This window comes from Argentina silus (genome assembly GCF_951799395.1).
Source record: "Argentina silus genome assembly, chromosome: 3".
Taxonomy (NCBI): Eukaryota; Metazoa; Chordata; class Actinopteri; order Argentiniformes; family Argentinidae; genus Argentina; species Argentina silus.
In genome coordinates this window covers 8590034-8608376 of record NC_139657.1, presented here as the reverse complement: position 1 = coordinate 8608376, position 18343 = coordinate 8590034, and the positions used below count along the sequence as shown (strand labels likewise).

The following is an 18343-nucleotide window of genomic DNA, read 5'->3' as shown; positions in this document are numbered from 1 at the left end:
CCCGGGTGGTGCTGGCATCCCTGTGTGTCAGCGTAGCTTCCAGAGTGGTTGTCATTGTGAAGGCCTGTTAATCCAGCTCGGAGGCTAATCACAGTGAAACGCCTGCTCCCGCGGCTCTCTGCCTGGGGCTCCCGCTCCATACTGAACGAACAAATTTAATTAAAGGAAGGGATGATGGCGGAATTCCAGACCTCAGACCCGAGGAGGACTCTGCTGCATAGCTCCCACATCCCTGGGTCTTATACGAGCCTGTGTGTGGGTTGAAACCAACAGTTGTGCATGGTATGATTACTGTAGCTTCCCCCAGGGACCGAAGGACCTTTGATGATGGTTTGTTATTTTTCTGTAAACAGGAGAGATGAGGGATACCATCTCTACATGGAGAGTATTTCATGAACATGACCTCCAAGATTTGGTTTAGCTTATGTTGCTGCAGTTTAGCATTCATTTTGTTATATTCGGTTTTGTTCCCATTATCACAAACTTTGTTGTCATTATCAGCACATTTTGACTGTTATTAGCTCGCCACCTGGAGAGGCGTGAGAGGCAGGTCCATATTTAGGCAGCGAGAGGAGAGAGACTGGGTACAGTATGGTAGTTCTGTTCCGGAACATAGAGCCCCGTCCCAGCCATCTGTGTGCAGTGCTGTTTCATCTTTTACCGTCAATCACCGTTTCCTTGAACAAGTCTGCCAAGGCTGCCTTGTTAAAAAGAAACAGAGGTTGGTTGTGTTAAGAACCCCCCCCCCAATTTTTTTTAAAATAATTAATCATTGTCAGGTTTTAATGAGCTATGTAAATGAGGTTGTGATGTAGTTTATTTACAAACCAACGGCATTTTAATCGAGGATTTTATTTTTGGGGTGGGGTGAATATGTTCTTGGTGAATACAGAGTGAGGATAATTGAACAGGGATAGATGCTATTCTAATGATCTACTTGATGAGACAGTGAGTCATTGATGATAATGTGGTTATTTGTATTGCTTTTCAAGGAACAGAGAAAACAATTCCATCCTACATTCAATTCCATTATCTTCAGTAATGTAAACAATAGCTGTTTTATGTTTTGGCTTTTTGATAATCAGAAACTTGTTCTCAGTCAATGGCGATTATGAATGTGTCTGCTTTTCACACATAAACAGGATCTTTCAGGATTTTTTAGAATTCCCCACAATCACCACTGACTGTGATTCATGTGAATTGACATTATTTCTGTTCATAGTTCTTAACATCTTCCACGTCAACCATCCACTTGAGTCATCTGTGGCGATGGTGCATTATGTTGGCGAGAGAGGTGATCAGAGGAGTGAGGTGATCAGAGTGAGGTGTGAGGTGATCAGAGGTGTGAGGTGATCAGAGGAGCGAGGTGAAGAAATGTTGACGTTTCTGATTACCAATGAATCGCCTGATTGGCCCCACCGGTGACACGCCTCTGCTGATTAGCATACTGTATGTATGAGCCAGGAGCAGCTTTCTTGTTAGCTGTAATAACATCCTCCAAGTGATGGAGGAGGAGGGGGAAATGCCATTCAGTCCTGTCTCAGACAGGATCCACTTACACTGGCAGTCTTTGATCGTTTTAGCAATTCACAAGCTCTCGGTTTACAGGTCTACAAGAAAGGCACAGAGATTGATATTCACGGCTGTCTGAATGAAGAGGTTGTGTAGCGTGTGATTTCTGTGTGTCTTAATATTCCTATGACATTGAGAACATAGAAACGAAGAACGACTCAGTCGCAGGATTTACGAAGAACAGTGATCGACCTTAAATTAGAACCTCCATTTATGCTTTCGCAGTGTCATGCTCTCTCGACTCCGATGTGCTCAGCAACCTCATCATACTGCACATACTCGCTTTGAATGATGTGAATGAATGGCATGCATGCATGTAGAGAATATAAGCAATATACCTCAGGCTCTGTCTGCTATCATTGTGTGTTGTTATGGAAAAACTGGATTTCCAGATAAATTGTTTAGAGCATAGGAATAGGGGAATCATACACAAGTCAATACCGAGGCTGTAAATGGGTAGTGGATATCGAATAGTCCTCTGTGTGAAGAAACGGCTCAGTATATTTCCATTTATCATGGGCTGTGTGTTTTCGCAGTCGCTATTCATCTGGATGATTTAAGCGTAGCTCGGTGGTGAAAGACTGCAATAATGGACCTAAATGTGCTATTGTCTTACCGTGTTGCTGACAGTACTCTGAGGTCAGGGAGAGCATTCCCATTTCAGTTTCACACAAAAGCTTCTAATGGATCTGCTGCTATCATAATTAACTCTGGCAGATCATTTCAGTGCGTGGTGTCCCTGCACTGAAAGCACATGCTTTCCAAAGTGTTAAATGCCATTGTCAATCCTAGCTGTTGGTGGTAAAAGGGCCTGCTGTTGATTAGAAAGAGATATTCTAAAACAGTTCAGAGCGATGGAGAGATTTGAGTAATCTCTGACGATTCTCAGCAGGAATGCACTGATGTTTTTTTGCCGGTTTTGACCACAGATGTTCAAACATTTCCTCTGACATTGTCTTTGTGGTCGGTGTATTCTAACTGCAGGTCATGGTACTGTAGGTATTTTTGGCTTGTTTCTGGGAACATACACGGGATCCCGAGCACTGTTAGATTTGGAGAGCAGGCCTAAGCCTGGACATGACAGAGGGTGGGTTACATCACTCAGTAAAGCTCTCGTCAGCACATGTGCCCATGAAATATTATTCATTTCCGTCATTGGGTTATGAACCAGCACTAATCTCATAAAGAACGTGGTGTGTGTGTGTGTGTGTGTGTGTGTGTGTGTGTTTGAGAGAGAGAGTGTGTGCATGCATGCAGACTGTGTACAGATGTAAGTACATTTACATGTGACCATGTGCATGTATTTAATAGTATTCACATCGTGTCTGTGTGTGGACATGGCTTTACCCATGCGTATGTGCGTCTGTGTCCGAAGCGTACGTATTATCCCCCATCTCTCACACGCTTGCAATAATTGAAACTGATAGCCGTTTAATAAACAGGAGGCGTTTGGCCCATAATCTCTCCCTCTGCCCCTGTATTAGAGCACCTCTCTCCAGCTCTGCAGAGGCAGTCGCAATGCTGTGATTCTGTCTGCAAGAATGCTACTGGCCATCTCTGCTCTATCAGTTGACAGAAAATGCTTTTTCCCGAACTGGCCAAGAAATAAATGGAGCTGAAAGATCATTCTGCTATTTTGAACGCTTTAATGTAAACAGCAATAAGAATGCCTGTAAGATGTGATTTGTTTTCTTGAAAGGTAAGCAATTTTGATGTGCTTCCTGACGATGACGACCATACACCGTTGCCTAATAGTTTTAAGGTTTTTTTCTTGACACTAAAGGTTGCATATTTCCATTATATTAGGCTTTTTGATTCAAAGTATACAATATGTATGATATGTCTTGCCTTTGAAAATGCTGGTTGAATAGATTTGACTATGAATAGGTATTACAGCATATTAATAGCTTTATGGTGAGGAGTAAGTGTGTTATCAGTTATTGTATATGCACTGCAATGCACTGCATTATCAACACAGAATCAATGTGCATAGTTGTTGTCCTCAAATGGTCTCTTTAATAGTATTGACATTTAAAAGATAAGTAATTCACTACAAACCCACAATTATCTTGAATATGGAATAGGATAAACATAGTGCTGTTGTACATTTAATCCCCATTTGTTTTGAGTTTGAGTTTGTTCAGAGCCAATGTTATTGTTATCTTCTTGAAATCCAGGTACTGATTGTACAGGTACAAATGTGTTGTTCTGTGTTTACAGAAGGAATGGCTGTGTTTGAACTGCCAGACTCAGAGGGCTCTGTCTGGACAGCTGGGAGACATGGAAAAGATGCCCCAACCGACGGCTGTATCCACAAAAACAGAGCCCCAGCCAACGTCTGTACCCACAAAGACAGAGCCACAGCCGACGACTGTACCCACCAAGACAGAGTCCCAGGCTCCAGCAGTGGCCATAACCAAGAGCCAGCCTACACCCAAAACACAGCCCCCTCCCCAGGCTGCTCCACTCACATCAGAGCCCACTCCACCGACACCCACACCAGTCTCTGTACAACAGGAGGTACAGCCACCAAAGGTTGAGGCCCCCGAGGCAGAAGCCCCTGAGGCTGTAGCCCAGAAGATGGAGCTCCCGAAGACAGAGGTGGTAAAGATGGAGCCATCTCTGTCAGAGGCTCCCGAGGTATCCAGAGTGGAACCACCTAAATCTGAGACTCCCAAGACCGAAGCTCAAACAGAGGAAGCTGCTGCTGTCTTTGTCCCAGTGACTAAGGCTGTGGCTGCCTCTGCTCCTCCGTCCTCCACCACCACAGTGGCTATTACTGCTGCAGTCACTCCAGCCGCCGCACACCAGCCACAGCCTTCGGTTGCAGTAGCCACTCCTGAAGGAATCACTGTGGAGGAAACACCTGGTGCTAAGGCCCAAATGACAGAGCGAACAAAACCATCAGAGAAGACAGTTGAGGAGACACTAAAACAACAGGAACCACAGTCAGTCTCAGCAACAGCAAGGGTAACACCAGAGCCAGTTAAACCATCAGTCACAGAAGTAGATACTAACAAGGAAGTAGTCCCTTCGCTGGATACAAAGATGGTAGAAGCCATGTCTGCTCCAGAAGCAGTCATTGAACAGGTCACAGCTGCCGTAGTCCCTGAGGACAAATCACTTTCCCAGCTGATATGCATTGAGAAGGAGACTGCTAAGGTAAGTGCTTGTCCAATAATCGTAAACAGACATATTTTCCCAATTATCATTACTGGCATGTTTAATACAGTCTTTTTTTAATGAAATTATCATCATCATCATCATCATCATCATCATCATCACTACTATCATTTTATCAGTCACCTATTATCATGATTAATATCAATTCCAGATCTTGTTGATTATTTTGACCCCTTAAAAGTATTATTATTATTCACAGACATACACTTATGACATAACTGTATAATGATGGCAAATAAAAATGGGAACACATTTCAGTAATGCCTTACTTTTAGTTGATCTTATTCCTGTGTAATAATACTGGTATTACTATAGTAACAAAATTGTATTTACTTGTTGTTACATAATAATACGGTTATTGCATGGTACAGTATGGAGTTGTGGTTTGTTATTACACAAGTGTAATATTTAAATGTCCTTATTCCACTTGTATTGTTTACACAAACTGCTCAACTCTGCAATTACAAAGCAATTACTAATCTACTGTGTAAGACTATATTAATACAATGTTGTTGAGTTACTACATAGAGGCAACTTAATGTAATGTGTGACCATGAGCATATCTACATAACTACTAAGTAATAGAAAGATAGTAAGGCATGTTTTCTTTGATTTGAATCATGTTTTCCACCAGTTAATATGTTCCTATGCGTTTTCTTTATTTTTCAGGAGAAAGACGAAAGCCAAAAAGAGCCCACTTCTGTGAAAGACCAACTCTCAGCTGAAACCATCAAGGCTGAAGATCACAGCGACAAGGAGCAGAGTCAACCAGATATCTTACCCACACCACAGGACTCCTACACCTCAGTGGAGGAACTGAAGGACATGCAGGTGGTCAGCGATGCTTCGGTGCTGGACACAACCACTGATGCAGTCATGCTACGGAAGCAGGAGGTGCAAGGTGAGAGGAGGCGTCTGAGTTTCCATCCAATGGAGGAAAGCAGTGGAGGCGAGCTCACGCCCTCACCCTCACCAAAGCCTCAGAGGAGGAGGCTGAAGGTGAGCGATGTCACATCCAGCAGTGAAGACATCAAAGCTGACAGCCCAGACTCTTCTATGGATGACGAGGAGTTTATCCGCCAGCAGATCCTTGGGATGACGGGGGCTGAGGAGGAGATGTCTCTCTCAGACGAGGAGGAGAACAAAGAGAGCAGAGAAGAGGAGGCCAAGGAGGCTGAGCTTGACAATGTCTCACAGAAAGCAGAGCCACTGCTTAGGAAAGTCAGCATTGACAATGCAGACAGCCCAGTATCTTTGACCAAGACTGAGGCTCAAACCACTGAAGAGAGTCAAGAAACCACCGAGGTCACCACGGTATATAAGAAAGCCACCCCTGTGCTGAAACAGAGCACTGACGATGGAGATGCAGAAGTGGAGAGCATCACTGAGTCCCTGGAGGACAGGTCGAGAGGTGAGGGGTCATCCAGTGTCCAGGTGTCCAGCTTCACCCCAGGAACCTCCCCGACATCTGCCTCCTCTCTGGAGGAGGACAGCGACAGCAGCCCCAGCCACAGGAGGACTAGCGGGGAAGGTAAGCAGCACAGGAAGGCCAAGCACAGGCAGGCTGGCCAGGCTCTCCCCACCATTGAAGACTCCTCTGAGGAGGAGGAGCTGAGGGAGGAGGGGGAGCACCTCAGGGTGCAGGAGAAACAGAGGGAGATGGACCAGCAAGGGAAGAGGAGCTCTAAGAAGTCCAGGAGAGACAAGGAAGAACTCCGGGCTCAGAGGAGACGGGAGCATCCTCTTACCTCGCCCAGCAACCTGTCTCCCATCGAGGACGCATCCCCCACAGAAGAGCTGAGGCAGGCTAGGGAGATGGAGGAATTACACAGGACGTCAGGCTCAGACTACTCCCCCAGCATGGAGTCAGAACCAGATAGCTTCCACACTGACATAGAGGCCAGGCTAGCCATGCAGAGCGATCACAAGTCACATATAGAGAAAGACACTGTTGAAAAGCCATTGAAAAGTGCAGATGAGGCTTATGAGGAAATGGTTCAAAAAGCTACAACTCTTCAAGGTACAGAGGCTGCCCTTGAGATAGAGCCCCTCTATGGTGGTATGGTCATTGAAGACTACTTATATGATTCCTTAGTAGAGGAGCCTGAAGCTAAAGTCAGCATAACTCAAAAAGAGGCAGCCAGTGAAGACCCTGCTCCAGAACCTGTAAAGAGACTCAGGTCTCCTGAGGAGGTGTATGAGGAGATGATGCAGAAAAAGAGAGAACTGATGATGATAGAACAGGAGTTTCAACAAGCACAGTCTGCAATGGAGACTCCACAACCAGAGGTCCCAATGGCTGTGCCATCCACTGCTGCTGAAACCTGCTATGTGACCATCTCCACAAGTGAGACAGCTCCCTCAGCAGAGGGGGTGAGGCTTCTGTTAGACGCTGATGCTGCCAATGAGGTGGTGGTGAAGAAAAAGAAACGGCCGGCCCCACCAAGGCCTTCTGAGCCTCCTAAACGCCCAGAGATTGTTGTCATACCCAGTGCTACTCAGGAAAAATCTGAGGTTATTGCTAAACCAATGTGTCCTCCAGATTCTCCTCGCAGAAGGGTACTTTTTCCCATCCCTGACCTCAAGATCACCCAGTGTTCGTCTGCAGAGGAGGAAGATGACAGTTTAGTAGAGGAGTATGGTGTGGGTATGTCTTCGGATATTACACCCAGTGATGAGTCTGAGACTAAGGAAGAGGTAGAAACTACACCAGTCTCAGAGGCAAGTCCATTATCAGAGTCAGCTGATACAGAACCTATTAGTGTGGTCTGTGAGGTTCCACAGGCTATATTTACACCAACTTCCGTATCGCCAGTTTCACCTCCCACATCACCAGCAACTCCAGACTCCAGTTTAGCCTCCAACGCTTCATCATCGTCCTCATTCCTCGCTCAAACTCCTCTCTCCTCAGACACAACCCCAGTTTCTACTCCAACACCAGATTTTGCCAATGCACCAGATCCCATCTCAACCCAGCCACCTTGTGACTTCTCTCCTCCCTCTATTACTCCCATAGCAGCTGTTTCTCCAACTCAAATACCAACTACAACAGCAGCCCCAGCCACAGTTATAGTTACAATACCAGAAGTGATATCCCAAGCTCAAATTCCAGCTGAGGTTCCATCTCTTCCAGCCCCATTCCCCTCCTCAGCTTCTTCTTCAGTGGTGGTTCAAATGCCAGACCTTGTTTCATCCCCATCTCAGATGTCTGCTCAAGGCACAGGCCCTGTGCAGGTCTCAACACCAAGTCCAATACCAGGTCCAGCATCTGTCTCATCTGCCCCCACTGCAATGCCGGCTCCAGGTCCAGTCTCCCCTCAAACTCCAGTCCTGGTTTCTGCTTCAGCCTCAGCTGCAACCTCAGCTCCACCTCCAGTTATAGTCCAAATGCCAGACCTGGTTTCAGCCCCAGATCTGCCCGTCCGGATGTCACCCTCAGTTCCAACCACTGTCCCAGTCACCAAAAAGAAAGTTCCACCTCCCCCTCCACCTCGATCTACATCAGTATCCCTGCCCCAGACCTCCACAGGGCCCTCAGCTGTCAGGGCTATCCAACACGTCTCCCCCACCATGACTACCACCATAGCCATGGGAGCCACTGTTGCTGGCCAACCCATACAGTCTGTGGTTGTGGATATACAGCCCAGGGTGGAGGGTGTTCAGCCAGAGGCTAGTGGATCTGCACCACAAGTCGTGACCACAAACAGACAGGGGCATGTAGTCATTATAGTGCCCAGTGTGGAGAGTATTTCTGTGCTAGGGCAAACTACAGTAGCAACCACCTCTCCTGTGGTTGAAGCCAGCCAGATAGTGGCAGGTCCGGTGGTTGTTAGTGTTTCTCCTTTCCCTACTGCTTCTCATGTTACTACTGTATCCAGCTCAGACAAAGCCCCAATGCCTCCTCTGGTGTCAGCAGTGCCTGTGTTAGCCTCTGTCCCACCACTTCCCCCCAAACCCATGGCCATGACCAGAGGTCCTGCATCAGACAGAGTAGACATACCTGTAGCAGAGACGCCCCAACCCCCACCTCCTCCCCCACCCCCGCCCCCGCCTCCCATTGTCACTCTACCCAAGCCAGCTGTTTATCCCAAAAAGCCCTCAGTTTCTATCCCACCTTCAGTTCCAACTGTTGTGCCATTCTCAACTTCAGTAACACTGGCACAAACTACTATCACAACTACAGGGCCTACTCCAGTAGTCAAACACTCCGCTCCCCCGCCCATACCCCCCAAGCCTGTGTCCATCCCTGCAGGACTAGTGTTCAGCCATAGACCAGGGGAGAGCGTGAAACCCCCAGCTGTTCCCCATGCTAGTGTGGCCCAGCCAGTGAAAGCCTGGACACTGCCCAGGACCAGAGAACCTCCAAACGCTTTATCACTAAGTCTGACCACACCAGTGGAGTCCAAGCTTAGTGCAACATCCCCCAAATCTCCTCTGTCTCCGAGGCATGCTAAATGTCTGGAGACCTACGTGGTGATAACACTACCCTCAGAGCCAGGTACGCCAACCGAGGGTGTTACAGTCCAAGCCCCCATTAGGAGAGGGTCTATCCCCTCCACAAGGCAGCCAGGCCCAGCGGTGAGAACTACCCCATCAGAGCAGTGGACACCCACCGAGGCATTCTCAGCCCAGCATAGTGTCAGCAGAGCATCTGTGCCCTCATTAAGGCAACCACCTCCAACAGCAGCTGGAGTCACAGCAGTAGCAGTATTGCCAGGGCTACCCTCAGAGGGAATTACAACTCAAGCTCTACCAAGGAGAGATTCCATACCATCAACAGTGCGGCAGCCAGAAACTGTGGCTGAGGTAGTGACAGTTTCATCAGAGCAGGAGAGGCCTATAATGGCGTACACTGTGCCAGCCCCAATCAAGAAACCATACATACCTCCCACAGTCCCTCCACCACAAACAGTATCTGACGTCATAACAATGCCCTCAGAGGCAGAGGTTACAGTCAAACCATTCACTGTTCAAATGTCTGCTAGAAGGGCTTCAGTATCATCTGTAATTCAGCAACCACAGACCATGGCTGAAGTCATAACAATGCCCTTAGAGCCAGAGATTGCTGTAGAAGCACCACCTGCCCAAGTCTATGCTAGAAGGACTTTGATACCATATGGAATTCAGCAACCACAAACAGAGTCTGAGGTCATAACAATGCCATCAGAGCCACAGGCTCCTGTTGAAGCATTACCGTCAATACCATCTGTAATTCAGCAACCACAGACCATGGCTGAAGTCATAACGATGCCCTCAGAGCCAGAGATTGCTGTAAAAGCACCACCTGCCCATGTCTATGCTAGAAGTACTTCGACACCATATGGAATTCAGCAACCACAAACAGAGTCTGAGGTCATAACAATGCCATCAGAGCCACAGGCTCCTGTTGAAGCATTACCGTCAATACCATCTGTAATTCAGCAACCACAGACCATGGCTGAAGTCATAACGATGCCCTCAGAGCCAGAGATTGCTGTAGAAGCACCACCTGCCCAAGTCTATGCTAGAAGGACTTCGATACCATATGGAATTCAGCAACCACAAACAGTGTCTGAGGTCATAACAATGCCATCTGAGCCACAGGCTCCTGTTGAAGCATTACCGTCAATACCATCTGTAATTCAGCAACCACAGACCATGGCTGAAGTGATGACTCTCTCAGCAGAGCAGAATATGCCCACAGAGGTCATTTCAACTGAGGCCATTACTAGAAGACCATCAATATCATCAGTAATTCCACATCCACACACAGTGGCAGAGCTAACACCAATACCATTCCAGCAGGAGATGCCTATTGAAGCTTTTACCACACAAGGGTATAGAGAATATGTACCCTCAACCATACATCAGTCACCATCACTGATAGAGGTTATAGCAATGCAACCAGACCCAGAGATACCCAGGGAAGTTATTACAACAGAAGCTATTCCCAGGAAAGCATCCATACCGTCAATGGTGCTTCAACAACAAACTATGGCTGAAATAATGACTTTGCCATCAGAGTATGATACCCAAGTTGAGGTTATAACAACTGAGGCCACTATAACTAGGAGAACATCAATATCCTCAGCAGTGCAACCATCACACACAGTTGCTGAGGTAATGACTTATCAAGCTGAGTATGAGAGACCCATAGAGGTGGTTCCAACTGAGGCCATAGCCACTACAAGGAGAGCATCTATAACCATGCAGCAGCCACTATCCATGACACAGGTGATGACAATGCCAGCAGAGCCTGGCATACATATGGAGGCATATGCTACGCAACTCCCCTACATGAGAGAATCCATACCCTCAGCAGTGCAGCCACCACAGGCATTGTCTGATGTGATGACCTACTCTGATGAAATTCCCCTAGAGATTATAACCACTGAGGCATATACCAGGAGAACATCTGTACCAGGGGTCCACGAGCGTCCTCAGTCTGTACCGGTGGCACCGGTCACAATCACCAAGTTCCACCAGGAGTCCATCGAAAGCCAGGAGATCCGTGGGCCAGAGAAAGTGGTCTCCAGTATGAGCCATATGTACTCCTCCTCCATCTCCACCTCCGCCCAGCCTCCAGAGAGCCTGCCCAGCCTGGTCACCCAGGTGGTCACCACAGAGGTTCAGAGGACCACGGTGTCTGTCGTACATGAGGTGCTACCCCAGGACCCCATCCCCAACGCAGGCACTGTCGCAATCACAATCCAACCAGACATAGCTACAATTCAACCCAAGCCCAAACAGAATGGGAAGATAACCTACGCTGGTGATGCCATTGATTTAAGTACCATGAAGGTTGGTGTGACGATGACAGATAAAGGGATGGACTTAACGACCCCCGATTCAAGTCGGCAGTCATTCTCAAGTGATTCTAGTGGTCGACACATCACTGCAGTGCTGCCAGAGATAGTGAACCTGAGTGCAGAAGTCACCCCAGTCACCACTCTGTCGGTTGCCACTGATAGCATCACTATAGTCACTTGCACAGCCACGATTTCCTCCTACAGCAATGACCCAGCAGAGAGGCCTTTAGACCTGCAGGGCTATGTTACCTCCATGCCACTCCCTCTGACCACATACAAACCCTTCGAGCCTCTAGCACAGATAGTGTACAGACCTGTAGACACCCGTCCAATCGTCAGCACAGTGACACCCTCACAAACAGAGATACCTATTAACCTGTCCTATGGAGCCATCACCTCCACAGTAGACAGCAGGCATCCTGTGCTCATGGCCCCGGCAGCCATCACCAACGGAGGTCCCATTCTTCCTATCGAGGCCACAGAGGCTGTGGATCTGTCCACCTCCAGACCCCTCAGGGCTATGGTGGCTCTGTCAGGCACCAGCCCAGGAGTGGTGACCACGGTGGTGGAGGATGATGGGACACCTATAGACCTGACGGCTGGGAGGGCGAGTGCCTGCTGTGATGTCATATACAAGTTGCCATTCACAGGGAGCTGCAGGACACAGCCTCCAGTCACCTCACAGCCTGACAACCGCTTTGGCTATACAGATGACCACTACCAGTACGACAACGCCGGAGTCTACGGTATCGAGGGACTGAATGGGATTAAGGCCTCTATGTCTGAGATCAATCTGACAGAGGCTGGGCATGGATATAACTATCTTGGAGCTTCAGACAGTGCAATTGACCTTACTTCTGCACATTTGTCTGCTGGTGAGTATGCTAGAAGAATAGCACATTTGCATGGTTTTGTGTCATCTTATACTATTTACCCACTTGTTTTTATTTACACTTTATTAGAGAGAAACACTTGAAACCCAATGCAGAAATGTATCAATACAGCTAACCTAAAGCCACACCCTGTAATTCATGAAGCCGTGATATACCCATTGATTCTGATTTTGAAAAAATATTATTTATAGATGCCTCATTATAATACAACCGCCTTACATAACCCCAAATAACCCAAACTCTGAATACCCTCAAAATATATTTAATACTCCATCAAGAGTCTATGAATTTGAGATTTGAGAATTAAGATTTCTCCAACCCCATCCCTCAGTGATATGTACTTTAAACTGAAAGTACATTTTTTGTTCATATTTCTCCTCAGTATTATTTACATTTTCATGTCCTATCTGCATGTTTTAATCTGTGTTAATCTATTAATTTTTGTTCCTTTTTTCTTTTATTTCTGTTTTGTTTATAGATGCATGCGTGTGCCTGCGTGTTCTCCCACAATGTTTTGGCTTCGCATCGTGTTCGGTGGAATGAAGATACTTGCATGCATAGTGTTATTCTCAAAAAATCTAATTGCATGGCCTTTACTTTATAGATTAACATGATAACATATCGTATCTATGGACTAAAACATAAATTTCTGGACCCATTATGACAGGTGAAGCTCTAGACTACACCAGCAAAGCTGCTGGAGCTTTCACTGGGATGACCACTGCTCCATATTCCCAGATCCCTGCTGCTGGGTTTGGTGTAAATAGTGTTCTTAGGTCCTCAGATGGCATAGTGTATTCCTCTGTAGCAGCCCCTGTACCATCTTCCTATGCCATAACCACTCAACCAGGCTCAATCTTCAGCACCACCCTACCACTTACGACAACGCTGCAGAACCAATCAGCCCTACACCCCTATGGCTTCATTCCCACAACAGACCCAGGCCAAATCATCAGCCTGGACACAGGCCTTCCCAAGGAGCTCCTGCCCTCAGCTCTGGCTGACATCATGACCGGCTACCCTGACCTCTACTCAGACAACACGCTGGAAGCCATCGCAGCCTCTCTGGATGCCCTGGCCTCCTCCCCCTTGTTCCCTGGTCTAGACGACAGTAAGATGACCCAGTACCACATGGAAAGAGAGTTCCTTGAGCTGGAGAAGCTGAAGCAGCTGTGCCTGGCGGAGGAGCTGGAGTGGGAGAGGCAGGAGATCCAGCGCTACCGTGAGCAGGAGCAGCTTATGGTTCAAAGAGAGCTGGAGGAGCTCCAGGCCATAAAACAACAATTACTCTTACAGCAGGAGGAGGAGCACCAAGCCCACATAGTGGCACAGCAGGAGACCTACGCCCAGCAGAGGGACCAACTAGGGCAAATCCAACAGCTCCAGCTGCAGCTGCAGCGGCAGCTAGACGAGCACTATGGAACTACAGGCTCCACAGACAACCTGCTAGAGGCTCAGTATGCAGGGGTAGGAGACAACGGTCAGTATTGGCCTGTGAGGGACGAATCGACTACCACATCTACAGGGGTGGATTATGTGACTGAGGGTCAGAAAGAGATCGGGGTGCAGGACCAGCTTCAGCTCACTAGAAAACTACCAGCAGGTTCTAAGCAGTCTGGTGATCAGGGAACAGGGACGGGTGGGAAGAGGATAGTAGACAGTGGGGTTCAGACCGATGATGAGGACTCTTTAGACAGGAGCTATGTGGGGAGGAGGAAGAAGAACAACAAGAGGAGTGTGGACAGCTGTGTGCAGACAGATGATGATGATGAGGATTACGACGATGAGTGGGATGTGCCCACACGGGCGCGCCGCCGGTCGCGCTCCAGCAAACATAGCGGTGAGGGGAAACACAGTTCAAAGGTCACCAGCATTGCCATCCAGACAGTGGCAGAGATCTCTGTCCAGACTGACCACTCAGGCTCCATCAAACGGCCCAACATCCAGATGGATACCAAGGTGGAGATTATTAAGCATATCTCAGCCCCAGAGAACTCCCAGAGAGGAGGAAGCCTGAGCTGCCAGACAGACTCAACAGACAGGAGGAGCTCAGCACCAATAGAGTTGGGATACAGTGCCCACCTCACGGCTGACCGACCGCCCAAATCTCCCAAAGTGCTCTACTCCCCTGTGTCCCCTCTGTCCCCCAGTAAATCCATGGAGTTTGGGAAACAGAGTGGTCAGAAGATGCTGACAGCTGACCCATCCAGGTATCAGTCCAGCCCCAGAATGCTGAAGGCTGGACAGAAGTCCTTGTCTGACCCCAAGTCCCTCAGCCCCACCACAGAGGACAGAATGGGAGGTTACCACTACTCAGACACCTACTCTGTAAGTTATTAGGAAAATCTTAAAAAAAAAAAGAACATAGATAATGGATAGATTAATAATTTTCCTTTGTCTTGGATAGGACTTCATCACCAACATGCCAAAACTGACACCGCAGTGTTCTCTTGTGTGTTTTAGGGCCGAGGGTCCCCATCTGGCACTGGGAAGAAGGTGAAGCGGACCTTGCCCAACCCTCCCCCAGAGGAGGAATCTCTGACTGGCCCCTCAGGCTACAGCACAGGCTCTGCCCGCCGCCGCCTGGGTCGCAACACCACCATGGCCCGTGCCAAGATCCTCCAGGACATCGACAAGGAGCTGGACCTTGTGGAGAGAGAGTCTTCCAAACTCCGCAGAAAGCAGGCCGAGCTGGACGAGGAGGAGAAGGAGATTGATGCTAAACTGAGGTAAAATATTTTAGATTCAATGTTTGAGACATTTAATGTATGTTGTCACTAAGGCTTGATTAATTCCAAGTCAGTCAATGCACCCACCTTATAGGAAAGGTACTATGAACATATCCATAATTTGTACCTTAAATTGCCTTCTTGTTTGCTTTGATCATTGAACAATCTAAAACAGGATAATCACAAAACAATAATTGTTATCATTATTCCAGGTACCTGGAGATGGGCATCAACCGTCGTAAAGATGCCTTGCTAAAGGAGAGGGAGAAGAGGGAGAGGGCCTACCTACAGGGAGTAGCTGAGGAGAGGGACTACATGTCTGACAGCGAGGTCAGCAACATCAGAGAGACCAGAGGGAACGGCCATGGCCTGGAGAGACCTAGGACAGCCCCTCAGTCTGAGTTTGACCAGTTCATCCCTCCACAGACCGAGGCTGATTCCCAGTACTCGACCCTGACCAGTCCTTACTCCCACTACGCTCAGTATGTCCCCCAGACCCAGGCCACTAGCCACTACCCCCAGCAGACCCTGTATCAGCAGCAGTCTCTCTACCACCAGGTGTCTCCTTACCAAAGCCAGTCTGTCTATTCCTCTGTGCCCACCCTGTCCTATGCCCAGTCCACCCACCCCCAGGCCCAGCCCAGCAGCTACCAGCATGCCTCCCAGCTGCTCCTCATGCAGGGGAAACAACGCCAGACCACTCTCTCAGACCTGGAGGCCAAGAACACCACTAACTACGAGGTCATCAGGAACCAGCCACTCCTTATCGTCCCCTCCTCCACGGAGAGTGGGTATGGGGTGGCACACTTGGGGGGGAAGTACGGCAGCCTGGACCTGAGGCATCTGGGCCTGGAGGAGAGGAGCATGGCCTCCAGCCCCATGTCCAGCATCTCTGCTGAGTCCTTCTATGCTGACATCGACCACCACAATGCCAGGAACTACGTCTTGATAGAGGATATAGGGGAGCTGACCAAGGGCTCTACTGGGCTGGGAACCACCGGCATGGGCTCTGGCTTCAGTCTGCCCGATAAGGAGCTGTCCAAGGCAGACAGGCTGCTTAGGGCGGCCGAGGCTAGGCACACAGCAGAGGTAATGTAAAACATTAACAATGTATGTGACCCCACTGTGTTGTGCATGTTGAGGTGCTGTTCATGATGTTTTTGAAAGATGTTTTTAGTTATCATGAAAGGCACAGAAAAGGCATACTTACGACTAGGATGATTGATATTATGCTCATGTTGTTATGAAAATGCTAATGATGATGATGATGATGATGATGATGATGATGATGATGATGGCATGTATTGTATATGATGATTATGATGATGATTCCTTTTGTTGTTTTAATTATCAGGTGGCTGACTTCCTGGCGTCGTCGCGTCAGCACGGCTACGGTAAAGGAGAGGAGGACAGCATGGAGGAGCCGTACGAGCTGAAGCTGTTGAAACAGCAGATAAAGCAGGAGTTCAGACGAGGCGCAGACGGGCTGGAGCACCTCACAGGACTTGGCCTACCACACTACCTCCCCAGTGACTCCAGCTACCGCCACTTCCCCAAGGCCGAGAAGTACAGCATCAGCAGGCTTACCCTGGAGAAACAGGCTGCCAAGCAGCTCCCAGCTGCAGTGCTGTACCAGAAACAGGTGAAGAACAAGAAAGCCCTCATCATGGATCCTAAGGTCACCAAGTTCTCCCCCATCCAGGAGAGCAGAGACATGGATCCAGACTACAGCAGCTACCTGGGCTCTGGGGCATCCTCCGTGACCAACCTCTCGACTAGAGCCAGGCTGCTCCAGGATGAGATCACCTTCGGGCTGAGGAAGAACCTCTCGGAGCAGCAGAAGTACCTGGGCTCCTCCCTGGGAGCTAACCTGGCTGGCTCTCTGAACATGGGCCAGGCCATGGGCCTGGGGCCCACCATGCGCTCCTCTTTTCAGGATGATGGCACCTACCCCAGCGGTACCCGCTCACGCCCCTCCTCACGCCCTTCCTCTCGGCCCTCCTCTGTCTACGGCCTCGATCTGTCCATCAAACGAGACCTCTCCAGCTCCTCCTTGAGACTGAAGACAGAGGGGGATGCCCTGGATGCAGCTTTCGCTTCAGGGGTGGCCAGAACCAAGCCCACCAGCCTGCCCATCAGCCAGAGCCGCGGGCGCATCCCCATCGTGGCCCAAAACTCTGAAGAGGAGAGCCCATTGAGCCCCGTGGGTCAGCCCATGGGCATGGCCAGGGCCTCAGCTGGCCCACTCCCGCCCATCTCTGCCGACTCCAGGGACCAGTTTGGCTCTAGCCACTCCCTGCCTGAGGTCCAGCAGCATATGAGGGAGGAGTCTCGCACCCGTGGGTATGACCGAGACATCGCGTTCATCATGGACGACATGCAAGGGGCAATGTCTGACAGTGAAGGTAAATGGAGCCTGAGACTGTCGCAGCACCTCGACTCTCTGGACCTGTTCCTCATGCATGCTCCTGAGTGTGTTCATGTCTGTCTGGGTCAGCTCTGACCCAATCAGCCTGATTTCTTTTGTTGTTCTCTTCTTTTTCGGCTTTTCTTACGTGACTGCATTTTGCGTTTACTTTTCTCTCTGTTATGTTTGACCTTTGCATGCCATACTCTTCGTTTTAATGTCTTCTTCACCGATACATAACACTCCTGAGTTTATGTATGATACTAGCCAGCCTTTGGTGTTTGTGTGCATTCTTTACTCTGTGATGATGTTAGCATGCATCTAGTTCTTTCTTCTGCTTTTACATGTTGACTTTATTTGTATTTCATGACTTACCATATGTGTATTACTGGGAAGAGGGCTTCTTCGTCAATGTAGAATAGTGAAGTTGCAATGATTTAGTATATTATGATAACAATTAAAATATACATGCAGTAATTACACTATGCAAGGTGTTTCACACTTTAAGTGCCTCTCTCATATGGAGACAAGGGAAAGGATCATTGCACAAGAGGATTAGGTACAGGGTGACAATCTAATGAACGAGTAGCTAGCTGATGATGATAACAGTAGCTGGTTGACATCTGGAGGCTGTCCATAGGCTAAGTACTGTTAGATACAAGGATGACAGAGAGCACCCAGGGATCCACACCCAGGGATCCACATCTGTTGCCAACACCTCAGCAACAAAACATGCCCCTGCTGTCCTCTCCTCTCTGCACAGAAAATGGT

At 48.5% G+C, this 18343-nt stretch overlaps 1 protein-coding gene across 1 annotated transcript in view; it reads left to right on the top strand.

The window, feature by feature from the left end:
- pclob (piccolo presynaptic cytomatrix protein b) overlaps positions 1-18343 on the top strand; it is a gene marked incomplete at both ends in the record, with an annotated part of 77138 nt that overhangs the window by 35603 nt on the left and 23192 nt on the right. The window contains 9 exons of the mRNA XM_083665719.1: positions 3793-4734; positions 5425-7738; positions 7990-8295; positions 8669-9750; positions 10363-12418; positions 13104-14764; positions 14900-15165; positions 15378-16254; positions 16520-17570. Of these exons, the coding sequence (XP_083521845.1) occupies positions 3793-4734; positions 5425-7738; positions 7990-8295; positions 8669-9750; positions 10363-12418; positions 13104-14764; positions 14900-15165; positions 15378-16254; positions 16520-17570 (10555 nt within the window). The remainder of the gene's footprint in view (positions 1-3792; positions 4735-5424; positions 7739-7989; positions 8296-8668; positions 9751-10362; positions 12419-13103; positions 14765-14899; positions 15166-15377; positions 16255-16519; positions 17571-18343) is intronic.